This window comes from Gallus gallus, chromosome Z, assembly GCF_016699485.2.
Source record: "Gallus gallus isolate bGalGal1 chromosome Z, bGalGal1.mat.broiler.GRCg7b, whole genome shotgun sequence".
NCBI lineage: Eukaryota > Metazoa > Chordata > Aves > Galliformes > Phasianidae > Gallus > Gallus gallus.
In genome coordinates this window covers 84,993,159-85,007,587 of record NC_052572.1, presented here as the reverse complement: position 1 = coordinate 85,007,587, position 14,429 = coordinate 84,993,159, and the positions used below count along the sequence as shown (strand labels likewise).

The window sequence follows — 14,429 nt, the reverse complement described above, 5'->3', positions numbered from 1 at the left end:
CTCTCTTTCTCGCGGCCCCTTTCCCCCCCCCCCCCCCGCTCCCGCCGCCCCGCTCCGTCTCCCAGCGCTGATGAGCTAATAGCATTTTTCCTTTGCATACTTTGGCGCTGCCGCACGGCATACTCTGGCGCGCCCCGCGCCTGGCAGCCTACGTGTGTCTGGGCGCGCTCGCCCGCCGCAGGCCCGGCCCGGCCCGGCCCGGCCCGGCTCCGCCCGGGGCCCCGCGGCCGCCCCTGCCCTGTCTCCCTGCGGCCGCCCCCGCGCGGGCGGGGGGCGGCGGTGGGGAACCGTCCGGGCCGCACGTTTCAGCCGCGTTACGTGCACGAATAGCGGGGGCGCAGCCAGCGGGGCTTGTGTAACTTTGCGAGCGTGCCAGCGAGTTTAAAGTCCCTGCTCCGCCGCTGCTCCTCCTTCCTCGCTGCAGACGCCCGAGCGGGACGGCGAGAGGCTGACTGCTCGCTGCGGCGCCGCTTCGCACCCTTCGCCTATAAATACCGCGGAGGAAGGACGGTCGCTCCCGGGCCGGTTCCCCGCCGCCGGCCCGAGCTGCCCGATGGCACCGCCCGGCTGCCGCCGCGCCTGAGCCCCGCCTGAGCCCCGCACTTCGCTCCGCTCCGCTCGGCCGCCCCGCGCCCACCGCCCGCCGCCCCCCGTCCTCGCCCGGTTCTCTCCCCACCCGCGGGCCCCGGACAGACGAGACGATGCGCTGCGCTCCGCCGGGGCTGCTGCTCGCCCAGCTGCACGCCTGCATCTTCTGGAGCGGGCTGTGGCCCGCCGGCTGCCAGTCGCCCCCCGCCGCCTGGAGGCAGCGCATCCAGTGGGAGAACAACGGACAGGTGTACAGCCTGCTCAGCCAGGGCGCTCAGTACCAGCCCCCGCGGCGCCGGCAGGCGGCCGAGCCGGCGAGCAGCCCCGTACTGCTGCTCCGGGGGAACGGCTCTGTGCCGCGGGCCGCCGCCGCCGCCGCCGCCCGGCCCCAGCCCGAGCCCCAGCCCCAAGCCCAGCCTCAGCCCCGGCCCCGGTCCCAGCCCGGCGGCAGCCGGGGCTCGGGCGCCCGGCATTGGTTCCAGGCCGGCTATCGGGCGCCCTCCGGCAGCCGCGCCGCCGCCAGCCCCTCGTCGGCGGCCCCGCGGTCCGGAGGTCCCGGCGACGAGAGCGAGCGGAGCGCCGGAGGGCTGCCCGCGCCCAGCGGTCTGCGGCCCGGGCGGGAGGACGTGATGGTGGGCGACGACCCCTACAGCCCCTACAAGTACACGGACGATAACCCCTACTACAACTACTACGACACCTACGAGCGGCCGCGCCAGGGCAGCAGGTACCGGCCCGGCTACGGCACCGGCTACTTCCAGTACGGTAAGAGCCCGCGCCCTTCTGCCGCCTTCTGCGGGCGGGGGTCCGGGCCGGGGGGTCCGGGCCGGGGGGTCCGGGCCGGGGGAGGCGGCGGTCGGCGGGGCTGAGCCGCGCGGTGAGCCGACGGCGGCCGCGTCCCGTCTGACCGCTGCGCTGTGGTTCTCTGACGAACTGCAGGTCTGCCCGACCTCGTCCCGGACCCCTACTACATCCAGGCGTCCACCTACGTGCAGAGGATGTCCATGTACAACCTGCGCTGCGCCGCCGAGGAGAACTGCTTGGCCAGGTAGGGACCGCAGCGCCGGCGGGGCGGAGCGGACGGCTCACCCGCGTGGCATCGCACCGAGCCGGGCAGGGCGGGGGCAGCCGCAAACCCCCTCGGGTCTGAAGGGGGGCAGCAGCTGCATCCAGTGCCCAGCCTTGCGCTGCTCCGCTCGTGAGAGCCCGATCCCAACCAGCAGCAGCTCTTCCGAAGGCGGAAGGCACTGATCGTTCCCGTGCCTATCTATCGCGGTTTGTTCTTAAGGCTGCGTCTTAAGGCTTGAATCTCTTATCCCCAAGCCCTTTAAGGGTCGCAGATAACGGCTTTGCTGACCGAGCCGGGTCCTCCACGCTTGGCAGTGAGGGATTTTCCTGTTTTGTTTGGAGCAAAACCAAGACGGCTGGCTGTAACCGTTTAACTGGTTTCATACCTTATCATGCAGAGCAGATTTGTTTATTCGGCAGCAGCATCATTAACTGATGTCAGACTGTTTCCACAGCCACGCTCTTCCTTCAGCTGCTGAAAAAGCAGAGCGTGGTGTAGTCAGAACCAGTGTTTTTCGTGCTCGCTTCCCAATGAAGACTACTTGAAACGTCCTTGACTACCGACTGGTTGCATTATTCCTATTTTAATTAAAAGCCAAACTACATCTGCCACAGCTGCACAACGTGGGATGAGCGCAGGGCGTGTGCTCAGCATGGGTTTTTCTTCTTTGCAACAGGAAGGAGCATCTGTTAAGTGATCCGACGTCACAGCACGCTGTCCCAGCCAGCAGCAGTCAGGCTGTGCTGTTGGCACCTGAGCACGATCACAACCGAGCAGTGATCTGCTAAAGAGGCAGAGACAGGGAGTCGGTGCTCAGACTCACGCTCGTAGGGTTGGATGCGGGTCTGAATCTTAACCCCAGTAACTTCGATAGCAGGGGGAACCTCTGAGCGCACCGTGTGGAGTTCTCGTGCACGAGCTTTAAGCAGGCTTAAGAGATCCCTGCCGTTCAGTTACCTTTGAAACAGTACAAAGTATTTTGAAGCTGATGGCTCTTTTCTTTTTCTTCCCCCCCCTCCCCCCCCCCCTGCATTATTACAGCTCAGCTTATCGGGCGGATGTTAGAGACTATGACAACCGAGTGCTCCTGAGATTCCCTCAAAGAGTGAAAAACCAAGGAACTTCAGATTTCCTACCAAGCAGGCCTCGATATTCCTGGGAGTGGCACAGCTGTCACCAGTGAGTGAAGTGCCTCAGTATGGTATCTCCTAATGATCCTTTGTCACTAACAAATCGTCAGTCATAAGGTGGCGCCCTGTAACACCGGGGTGCAATGGGTGGAAGCTGTGGGAATGCTTTGGCGTTTGATCCTTTTGTGATGGTGGTAGTCACACTTTGTAGAGCCACGCGAAAACTAAATGGGCATGAAGCTTGGATATCTGCAAGCATAAAACTCTCAGTGCGAATCTGCTATAAGTACAAGCCTCAAATCGCTTCCGACAGTGGCACCTTCTCCTTTATATAGCCATGTTTTGTGTAGGTTACTGGCTAGTCACGTGTAAGTTAAAGCAGCTGCTGAAAACTGCTGAAAATCTGAAATGTGCATTCAGTAGCATGTTCCCTGTTACGTATCATCTACCCATACTCTGTGACCTGAGCTTCTTGGCTTAGCTTGGTTCAGGTCGATACGGAATAGACGAGGTGCTGAGCTGGATGATCTCCTTATCAGTATCCGTATCACACCTTGATCGTCCTTGTCTTTTCACAGAGCAGTTCTGCTCTTGGATATCTAAGATATCCAAGGGGTTGAAAGCACAGCGAAGCAAATAAAGCCCATTTTAGAGGTTTTTGGAGCTGGCAACGCTGCAAACTTGTACTCCTTCAGAGAATCCACATGCAGGATTTTGCAGTCTTGTTCCCATTTTGGCTCTTTTCTGGCAGAACCGGTTGTAAATTACTAGACAGTCTACCTTGCTTAAAATGTAATTCTAAGTTATGGGTACACCTGTGTGTTAGCTCAATATCATACCATTAGAAATAATATGTCAAGTGGGCTTGACCCGAAATCCACTGGGATCAATGGGGTATTCCTCTCAGGTTACAGGGGGATTGACCTCAACTGTCTGTAGTCAGACTTGGATGAGAGAAACAGCTGCATTAAAACCAATTCTCTCAAAGAAAGGCTGATACTACCGGGTCATAAATCTTATTAAAAAAAATCTTTTAAAAATCTAAAACCAAACGAAGAAAACAAAACGAGCTTCCATGAATGCTGTACTTAACCCCCAACTGTGGGGGGGGGGAAAAAAAAACCCAAACCCAAATCCCCAACGTAGTTGATATCACGTTGATGATAACGTAGTTGATGAATGGATGAAATGGATGGAGATAACTTGAAGTCTTCCACTGGTAGAAAAGCGGTTTCTTACTGTGCCGCTGTAGCCCAGATATCATTATCCAGATGCAGAATGTCTCTGATATTAATTCCAAGAAACAGAAGATAAGCGCTGCCAAGAAGAACAAGCAAAAAGGCATTTCTCATGATCATCTTCTTGACAGTGAAAGAAGTCCATTTGGGAATGATCTGTCACTACCAGTGACTTTGGCCAGCTATCAGCGTTAGTCATCATCCGTGGGCTGGTTTTAGTGCTCTTGATGTGCACGCACCAGACCCTGTGGGCTTCCTTTCGTTTTAACAACGTGTTTGAAACCTTTTTAATGATCTTTTTTTTTTGTGTGTGTACCCGATGATCTGGAGGTGTTTGTAAGGAGCCAACCTTACAGCCAAGCGGTGCAGGGACGAAGCTTGGATAGGTAGTGCGTTGTTTGGGTGTCTGCCTTAAGAAAAAGGTACCTCTATAGCAGTGGGTGTTGGAGTCAGCAGTGGAAGCTAGAGCTCGCTGTGGGTGAGAGCAAGAGAAATGCATCAGTGTGCCTGGATTGGAAGCACACGTATGGTTTTAAAACAGAGAACACATCAAGTATAGACCACAAAGATGCTGACATCCCAGCTCTGTTTCTGTTGGTAACTGAGATAGTGAGGTCAGTACACAAGTGGTAGTCCCTCTAGGCAGGCTTCTTTTGTTCCTTCAGTGATCTTATGAATGGGAGGAGTGTGGAAGTAGGAAAGCAAATTCCTGCTTTCTTGAATTCTGTAACAAGCAGGAAACTTCCCTGGAATGTATAGTATGTAAGGTAAGCATTCCCAGCCAGACTCTGCCTAAAGGCACAGTTATGAGATTTACGATTCAAGCGTGAGCCGTTTAATACTTGCTGTTGTTATTCTGATCATGACAATGTATTGCTGATAAAACTGGAATTTTTGGAAGAGCAGTGCTGTTAGGACCTTTTTTCACTTAGCAAGTTAAAGCCTGGATGTGGCATTCTTATAGTCACTAAAAGCTGGAATAACAAACAATATTTAACTGAGCAGCTTGTGGTAGGAAGGCATACTAACACGTGAGTTCTCCGTAATGAGAAAGAAGTTACCCAGACTTGACAGAAGATAACGGAACAGCAATATGTTAAAACAACGTTGACTAAATCTGACCCATCTTTAGTAACCTACCCGTGGTCCAACAGGCATTACCACAGCATGGATGAGTTCAGCCACTATGACTTGTTAGACGCCAGCTCGCACAGAAAAGTTGCTGAAGGACACAAAGCAAGTTTCTGCCTTGAAGATACCTCCTGTGATTACGGGTATTACAGACGATACGCGTGTACAGCGCACACGCAGGTAAGAGCTGGTGCAGAGATGACCAAGAGTTTTTCCCACCTAATTTATCTCTGTTGTTTTTTTTTTCCTCTGCCGCTGCGGGCTGTATGTGAACACTGGCTTGGAAATTCTCTACCGCAGGGGGCATGATGGCAACTTGGAGTCTTAAGGTCTACCCAGTTGCTGCCAAATGGGGGTGTCACTCAAGTGAAGGGACACTCATTACCCAAGTAGTGTTGGTAGACTGTAGGGTAAGGCGCATGTTATACAAGTCCATGACAAACAAACTGTTAAGAGTAAGTGGGCAGACCTGCAGACTGCAGGACTGTGAGGATGACCAGGAGTGCAGCATGGCAACCACACTGTTCCACTTGGCATCAAGTGATGAGTGGTCCCGGATGGCAAGAGGAGATTGTTGATGCTGGCTGATTTTCACACTGCAATAACTGAGGATATCCAGAACTTCTGGGCAACAGCTTTAGAACAGAGAGGGGTGCCCTTTTAACGTGGGAATAGCTTACAAGACTCCTTGGCATAGGGTGCTGCGGGGACCTAAAGTATCTGTATGAGTTAAAAAAAGGATACAGGGAAAATAATGGGGGCTGTTAAACGTGATAATCTGTGTCTAAAATACTGTTAAATGCCTGGTGGAGGGACTTTGCCTGGATAAAGGACCTTACAGCTCCCACTCATTACTTTGTTTTTTCCTCTATCCTGTGCTGCTGGTGAGTGTCATAGAGACGACGTTCAGCTTGACTGACCCGTGGTTTAACCCAGTGTGGCCATGCTGTAAACTCGAATCCCTCATTCTGCAGTTTTTAATTTAGGAGGTAGTTATGTTATTACAGAGGAATGACAGCCATAACTTGACTGGCTGACAAGCACGCATCTGAATTTTAAATATAATGAATGATCTATGCTACACGCAGGCTTTGAAGAGGGTTTTTTTTTAAGCATATTTTCCCCTTTTGTAGGCTATGACATCTAGCTAGGCAATGTGCATATTTTACAGCTGGAGTATTTGTGTCACTAGAATAATGCCCGTGTCAGCATTTCCACTGGAAGCCTATATTTCAGAGATTTGCAGTTGGACTGTAAAATTTTCCTCCAGCCTCAGACTTGGCACGTAGATGAGAGAGTCTGAGCTGATCACCAGCTGCGTCAAGAGGGAATTCTTGCAAGGCTTGTATTTTGCGTAGTCTGTGTGTTACCGGGATGTATCAGTGATTCCCTAAGGCAATCGGTATCAGCCACGCCAAGTTTGAATCACTGATAAGCTCATGTGTGGAGATTGCTATTAGGGTTCCTCGAAAGCAGTTTTCAGAAAAGACGTGTCAGGAGGAAAGATGCATTTTCAGTTCTATGAGAACTCTTGCATCTCTGTGTTGGCCTGAAGGAAGGTCCCTCCAGGCCACTTCCCTACAAAGGGAAGTGGCCCTAATGCGGTTTCCAACACAGGTGAGCAAACTCATCCTCAAGAGCCTCAGCAGTGACCTACCTGAAGTTTGCAGATATTTAGGTCCAGGCTTTGGTCGAGATTGATTTTATTCTTGCGTTGTAAGCACGAGTGAGTAGTTGCGTCAGTGTTGTTGATGTAGAACCGGTAGTGTAACATAAAGGACAATGAAATACAGATCAGATACAGGTTTTTAAATGTTCAGCCCTATGTTTTCCTGTGGAACACCATCTCGTGCTGTGGAATGGCCTGTTTTCTGTGAGGTCTCTTCTGGCTCATTTGTATCTGGGCGGGTGTGACTGTGAGGGAAGGGTAGGGAGGCAACGTCAGCATTCTGTCCTGCAGAGGTGGGCAGTGTGGCGGTGCTGCTGCCGTGCAGCTCAGTGCCTTCTGCTCAGGACCCCCTGCTGACCAACCATCCTTGCACTGCAGTGGTCGCAGGCATCGGAAGCACAGCTAGAGGGAAATGGAAGCCAGGCGTGGCTGAGCACCGCTTCTCACAGTGCTTTCCAAAATTAACGCCTCCATGGAGTCGTTGACAGATAAAATGTGGATGTCTCACAGGTCAACACCTGCCAACAGTATGGCAGTTTCTTACACAACAGCACTAGTTCAGTGCTCTCTATGCAAGACTTAGGTGCTCTAGGTCAGGTATTCAAATAAAAGGCCTAGAAGAGACAAAACTCATTCCCTCTAGCAGTTTTAATTTTCCTTAGTGAGACATTGTGGTGGTTAAGTGTATGTTGGTCTCAGTGTTACCAATGTATGCAATGTTAGTCTTCCTTAAGGGATTTCTGACACCTATCTCACTCCGTTTTTAAGGGATTGAGTCCTGGCTGTTACGACACTTACAATGCTGACATCGATTGCCAGTGGATTGATATCACAGATGTGAAACCTGGAAACTACATTCTGAAGGTAAGGACTTAGGGAAAGGGGATTTGCTTTTTACTGTTCTCTTTTTTTTTCTCCCCCCCCCCCCCTAAATACAAATCATGTGTGTATGTCCATTTGAACGTAAAGCAACCAACCAAGGTACAACACTCTGCTTTCTTCCCTCAAGGTCAGCGTAAACCCCAGCTATTTGGTACCTGAATCTGATTACTCCAACAACATAGTGCGCTGCGATATACGCTATACTGGCCACCATGCATATGCCTCTGGCTGTACAATTTCACCGTAAGTATATTTCCTGTTCGGTGTCCATAGCACTGAAGCTGACATTCAGATGTATGGAGATGAGGAATTTCATAGCTTCAAGGACCTGGAGTGTAAATTCGAAGTTCGGATGGCGCGTTTTAAAGGTCTTTTCTGGAAAGAAGGTTGGGAATCATTACCTTGCTGTTGATAACTGCACAACTTGAGAATCCTGACCTGCCGTAAATAAATGCTTTGCATTACCTAGCATTAATTTGAAAAACATATTAATTAGGCTTGAAAGCTAGCCTAAGTGAGAACTTTGCTTCTGAACTCTCGCTATTGGGATATGTGGCACTTGACAGTAGCTCCTGCTGCCTGGGCAGTCACTATGCCTGGCTGGAGTCCTTTGTATTTGCACTACAATCTTTCTGTTCTCATTCAGTACCCACCTTAGTGCATTCAAGCAGAACTGCTGAGCAGTTAAATAGCTCTTAAAGCATTCTGTAAAATCCCACACGTGTATGTTAGCTGTGCTGCCGTGGGTGCAACGGCCGTCCTTCCCGAATCAGCCATTCCAGGTACGCTGTGTTGACAGCTCTTCAAAAGTTTAAACAGTGCTGCAACTGTGCATGGTCTTGTTTTTCCTCCGGGAAGGCAAATTCACATTTAATTAGTGTTCTTACTTGCAGATCTGCTGTAGCTTAGTAGATGCACACAAAAGGCGATTGCTCTGTAACACAATAACGAGCAGTTTCCAAGTTTACAGGTATACAACATTTACCAAATGGGTTGGCTTGCATGGCATAAGAAACGGTGTGCTAACCACACATAGAGAATCATCTAAGAAAAATTCCAGAGCAGTAATGAAGAGTAAATGACAGCGTAGTCTACCGTAACAGCGTCAATGAAATAAACGTAGTGTGAATATTGATCAGTTGGCCTAATGAATGTATTAGGAGACGGGTCATTAAGGGAGGCTAAAATGAGGAACTTTGTTCTGTCTGGCAGGGAGGTCTGTGTTTCTAATCACACTTGGGTCGTGAGTGCAACAGGTTAAATGGCACCAGCCTAATTCTTTGTTCTCGCTGTAGGGTGGTAAGGCTTGCAGGAAGCAGTGGCAGAGCAGGTGTCCTACAGGGCAGAGTAATTAATGAGGGACCAGTAGAAGGAGCTTTTAAAAGCATTTGGCCTCTGTGTAGCAGAGGTGACTAACTGCAGCAAAGTTACTGCAGCAAGGGCTGCTTCTTTCTGTTCACTCGCATGCCAATGGAAGAGAAATTTACGCTTTATTCCTTAACTTAATGGTTTCCATTGGCAAATGTAATCAGATAGACGTATTCAGGCTGGTGAGAAGGCAGCATTTCTTCTGCTGTTTTTGAGCTGCACCTCCAAGCTGATGAAAGCACATTTAGCAGATCTTCGTGTGTGTGTGTGTTTCTTTTGGCCATTTGCATAACACTGTTTCTTCTCCTTTGACAGATACTGAGAGAGACATGAGAAGATGGACGAGACGGTGCCAAGTGTTTTGAACTGAAGTACCATTGTATCAATTTCCATAGGACGTAAACAGTATAGAAGCAAACCTACAGAACATACACACCTACACCCACACACACCATGTGATCCTTTTGAAGCGCGTCGGCTGCTTCTCAGCAAAATCCGAAGCTGGGTTTTAAGCATCTGAATTGGCATTGTGTTTCTAACCATTGAAATGAGTGAATCTGGTGACTCGTGCACAGATACTCCAAATTTTGAAGTATTAGTTCATTTGCAAAGACAAGCAACCCACAGGCATTTTTCAACTCCTGCTAATTCGGAGTTCAGGCGATGAGAGATAGACTTCAGTCAGAATATTACTGGTGAATGAGTTGAGCATATTCTTAAAAAGGTAGCAAATCTTTCTGTAAAATGCAATAGAAAGTGCTAACGCCAGCTGTCTCAGAAAGCACCAGAATGAAAAACTGCTTGAGAGTGACCCCACTGTAACCATTCAGACAAAACTTGCTGGGACGTGTTGATACGAATGAGAGAAGTACGTTCAGTTTTCAAGGGATATTAACATATAGCAGAGAAATGCATATATCTATATCTATCTATCAGTTACCCCCCTGCAAGAAAAGCTGTGTTTACACTTTTAATACGTTAGAAGTTCTACCGTTTCCTTAAGTCCAAAGTGGATGGGGTTTTGAAAGAAACCTTCCGTCCATAGGAACAAATTAAAGAACTTATCCACCTTTCTACGTTGAAGAGATCTTTCAAGGTGGGGCTCTTTAAAAGACTTCTGCACACGTAACGTGGATAGAAATGATTACCTGCCAAGGAGAGGGCTCGCAGAGATGGTGAAGAGTCCCTGGTGCAGTCATCTGTGAGAAACAGTCCATTTGAACAGGTTAGCCATCAGAACAGCGCAGGCAGTTAACTCGGATGGCACCACGAAAGAAAAGCAGGTCAGAATCTCTAACGTGGTATTTCCGTTGTGAGAAAGCCTAATGCCTACTTCCCCCTTAAGTACTGCATTTGGCTGTTAAAACTTGGATCTATATCTCAGAATTCGACCGGCGGAATTGGGAATACAGGGGGAGAACAGAAGCAAATACACTAAGCATCCTAACTTAGGCTGTTCAGGACCCAAACATTGCTAAGGGGAAAAACTTCCAGCCCACATCAAATTTTTTTTTCACTGAACTTCTTACTGGTGCTGGGTACACCACCCCTCCTCCCATCCCCAAATTATCTTGCTTTTGCAGTGCACCCTGCTGTAAGCTACAGTAGCTGTGATTTTTGTCTTTAAACTGTGAAATAACATATCACAAGGGGATCTCGTGCTTTCTTTCGGAAGATTTCAGATCATGTAAAATGAAGGACCTACTTTTGAGACCATGACCATTTTTAAAACCATGGTGTTGGTTATGTTTAAGCAGGAGTTCCATAGTGCCTAACGAAACGTGAAACCTCAGTACCACACACATATATATAGATATATAGATACATAGATACAATATGTGTGCTATTCAGTATAGTTGAAGAAAGGGAAAAAAACCTGAGGAATACGCAAGGTTTTTGATCACTGCTGAGAATACTTCAGGCAGTGTTTGGAAGTGTTTTATGAAATAGAACCCTATGAACTCTGTTTGCAAGTTCTATCAGTTGTGATAACCGTTACGGATCAACGTGTTCTTTACTGCATATATTTATTTCAGGACTGTAAAGTACTTCCACCTTAATCATGACTAGGTTATGCTTGTAGAGCTAGTTGGTATGCTGAAAAAGCACCTAAGAACCAACAGCCCCCTTCTCACTGCCCAGTGTTTGAAGCGTGTCCTGAATGCAGTTTAGACTGCAGGTCCTTTCTTTGTTTGCTCAGAGATCCATTTTAGCAATCAGTTACCACTGTGGGCCCCAAAGAGGAGCAAAATTTGGAGACCAGCTTTCTTAGGAGGCCATTTATTGCATGCATCTGCAAAGCGAGGGCCTGGTTCAAGTTTAGGCTTCTGAAATCTCAGCTCAAAGAGTCTTTAAGGTTTGGGGGATGCAAACGCATTCACCTTTCTAGAAACTTAGGTCAGAATTGGGGTGAAAGTCCTGGCAGCAGCTTGTGCAATAGAAACACAAGCTACTACTGTAATGGAAGCTAAGCTGTGGCGGGCACAGACTGCTTCCTGGTAAGAGGTGGTGTGCTCTTACTTCATGGTGCTTGACACTGAACGTGGGATAAGAGAGTGCTAACTGGACACAGAGCAGCTGAGGAGTTTCTCCCTCAGTTTTCAAGGCAGTACCCTGCTTGCGTATCTATATCCAAACTACTTGCAGAACTCCACTGAGATCAGCAAGAAGCCAGAGGAGCTTAAGCATCCTGTTGTAGGTGGAGCATGTTGTAGTACTGGACTTGGACCTTTCAGTGGGAATGGCCTGGTTCGGAAAGGTGCTGAACGCCATAACTGAGTATTGGGGATATTGTGGTTACAGAGATGTAGCTCTTTTCCGTAGCAAAACGTTGTATTTGTTTTAAAGTGTAAGTTAAGGAACATGACAGTGATGTACAACAGCACAAACGTTGCCTAAGATAACACGAGCGATCTATCCAGAAAAGCAAGGAGATTTTAGGATTAAAAAAAAAAAAAGAAGAAGAAATGTGACTTTAACTTACCCTATTTAACTATAGTTAATCACAATGCAGTAGAAGAGTTGATCATATAGCAAGTGTAGAAGCATTTCTAAATAGGGGAGTGCCAGCCAGTATCTTCAGTATCTTGGCTTTGCAGTTTTGACCCAGGTATCTTAACTATTTTCATACTGGAATATATTTAAGAAATTACATGCATTTTTTTTGTTTGTTTGTTTGTTTGTTTTTGTTGAAAACCATTTATATATATATATATATATATAAAAAAAAAAACAGTTTTGATAACATCTTATGAAGCAAATTCTGTCTTGGAACCCTTCCTGCCAGGCGTTTGAATGGGAGTCAGCGGGAGCAGTATCAGACGAGTTGCAGTACAAAATCACTGCCGTGTGGTCTGAGATCCTCTTTGAAATGTGAGGACATGAAGTACATGTGCGAAGCAGTCGCCTCCCACATTTCAGGCCTTCAGATAAAAGCTGCTCATAAGGGACACGCTGTGTATCAGGCTCCCTACAGAAGGGGTTCGTTAAGTGGTTTTTTTTTTTTTAATCCTGAAATATATTTAGTATTTGAATACTTCTAGACAAAAACATGACGAAAATGACAGATCGGTCACCATCTGAACCAGCATATTGCGTAGATGTTTTTTTTTTTTGTGTTGGTGAAAGCCTACTCGTTTTCTCTCTGCTCCAAAGTTTACTGTGCAGCGTTGAATGGGTGCAAACACCAAACGTACCTTAGTCATTTATGTGTTGTTTGTACTGTACTCATTCAAACCAGCAGGGTGAATTTCACACCAGACAACCAAAGGTGGTTTATCCTGTGTCTCACATTTATGCTGACATGGCATTTTTCATTTTCTCCAAATCCTAGAAGGTGCTGAAAGGTTTTAACTTGAATTAAAACCGATGAGTATGTTACGGGGAGGTTTCTATTATGCAACTAACTGCTACAGATTCAGTGAAATGCCACTTGTTTTTGCAGCTTTTTTTGAAGTTTTCATTATTTCCTTCACTTTTCTTCCAACAGTCTTGACTTCAGCAAAACTTTGCATCTTTATCTGATGAGTTCTTATTTATAATATTCAGACACTAGCTTTGTATTCTTTATTGCACTTTCATATTCTTGTGTTACATGCCCGTATTATGGTTGCAAGTTTATGTGAAAATGACTTGAATAAAACTTTTCAAGCGTTCCCCTTGTCTGAGTGTGATACTTAATGCAGGAAGTCATCGTAGGCCACATCCAGCTGTAGGGAGAAAGCCTCAATCAAGGCTGGGAGTGCCTACATGAACAAGAAAATGGGGAAGATGCTGGAAGAAGTGGCCTGGAAGAAGTATCATGCCAAGTTACAACAAGACAGGAAGAGAAGCAACAATGATGACTACACAAAAGCTTAGTAAGTGAAGGCGTAATAGGATAACATGTGGCTCTTTTGGACACGGCCCTCGTTGATAAAGCTTTTCTTTACCAGATCAGCTGTCTCTGTAGGAACAGGAGCTCAGAAACCACTGTCAGAATTTCTGCATAGAAAGCTCTGCTCATATGGAAAAAAAGCTTGAGCAGTCTGTGGTCAGTAGTCAATGCACTCTAGACAATTGACTCAACGCACCAAACACTTCACTTACTCCAAAAGCATTTTATCCTTTATTAACATTTTGCTGAATACAAATCAACATCCTGCTGCCTCTGCAATCTGTGTGCTAAGCTGATGAAACACGCTGAATTATGAAACGTCTCTGTTCCCTCCACTGAGGGATTAATGCAGAATATGGTTAAAAGCATTGAAATGTTCTTTCTAGCCTTCTCGACTTTGGGCAAATGTAGACAAAAATGACACAAGACTTTATGCAGTTCATAAAGTAAACCTAGAATTGTTTAAGACAGAAATGTGGCAGGGCTTCTGTAAGCTAACAAAATGGTTACAGTTAGAGCTAAAAGCTCCAAACCAGAAATTACTGCAAGTGCTGCCCGTAGAGTGCAGAACTCAGCGTGGAACCGACCCGGTGTGAAAATGCAGTCAGAACGACGACACATCCAATTGCTGTGGCTGCCTTTAAAAAATACTGATGACCATGAGCTCGTTTGGAGTGAAAACACTGTGCTGTACAAAACCTAAAAGCACTCTATGAGCGTTTGGCTGTACATACACAGAGTGAGAACGTCTCTCCTACAGCACGGTAATGGAGTGGAAGGTGTGATTCTCCAGGAGTCTTAATCTTAACAGTCACAGCATGAATTATCTTCCCATATCATTCGAAAAATGAATTGGCAATGCTTGGTGAGAGGTCGCTGCCTAAATGATGTTGCAAACCAGGTTAACACCGTGTTAACAGCATGGTTAACACCATATTGAACATCTTGCCATCAAGAAGAGAAAACATTTTTGACTTTT

At 47.5% G+C, this 14,429-nt stretch overlaps 1 protein-coding gene across 1 annotated transcript; it reads left to right on the top strand.

The window, feature by feature from the left end:
• Positions 1–410: 410 nt before the first annotated feature.
• On the top strand, positions 411–13,229 carry LOX (lysyl oxidase). Its single transcript, NM_001398389.1, has 7 exons — positions 411–1,353; positions 1,528–1,636; positions 2,699–2,836; positions 5,180–5,336; positions 7,594–7,689; positions 7,835–7,950; positions 9,391–13,229. The coding sequence occupies exons 1-7, from the start codon at positions 702–704 to the stop codon at positions 9,395–9,397; spliced, it is 1,275 nt and encodes a 424-aa protein (NP_001385318.1). The 5' UTR covers positions 411–701; the 3' UTR covers positions 9,398–13,229.
• The last annotated feature ends 1,200 nt before the right edge of the window (positions 13,230–14,429 follow it).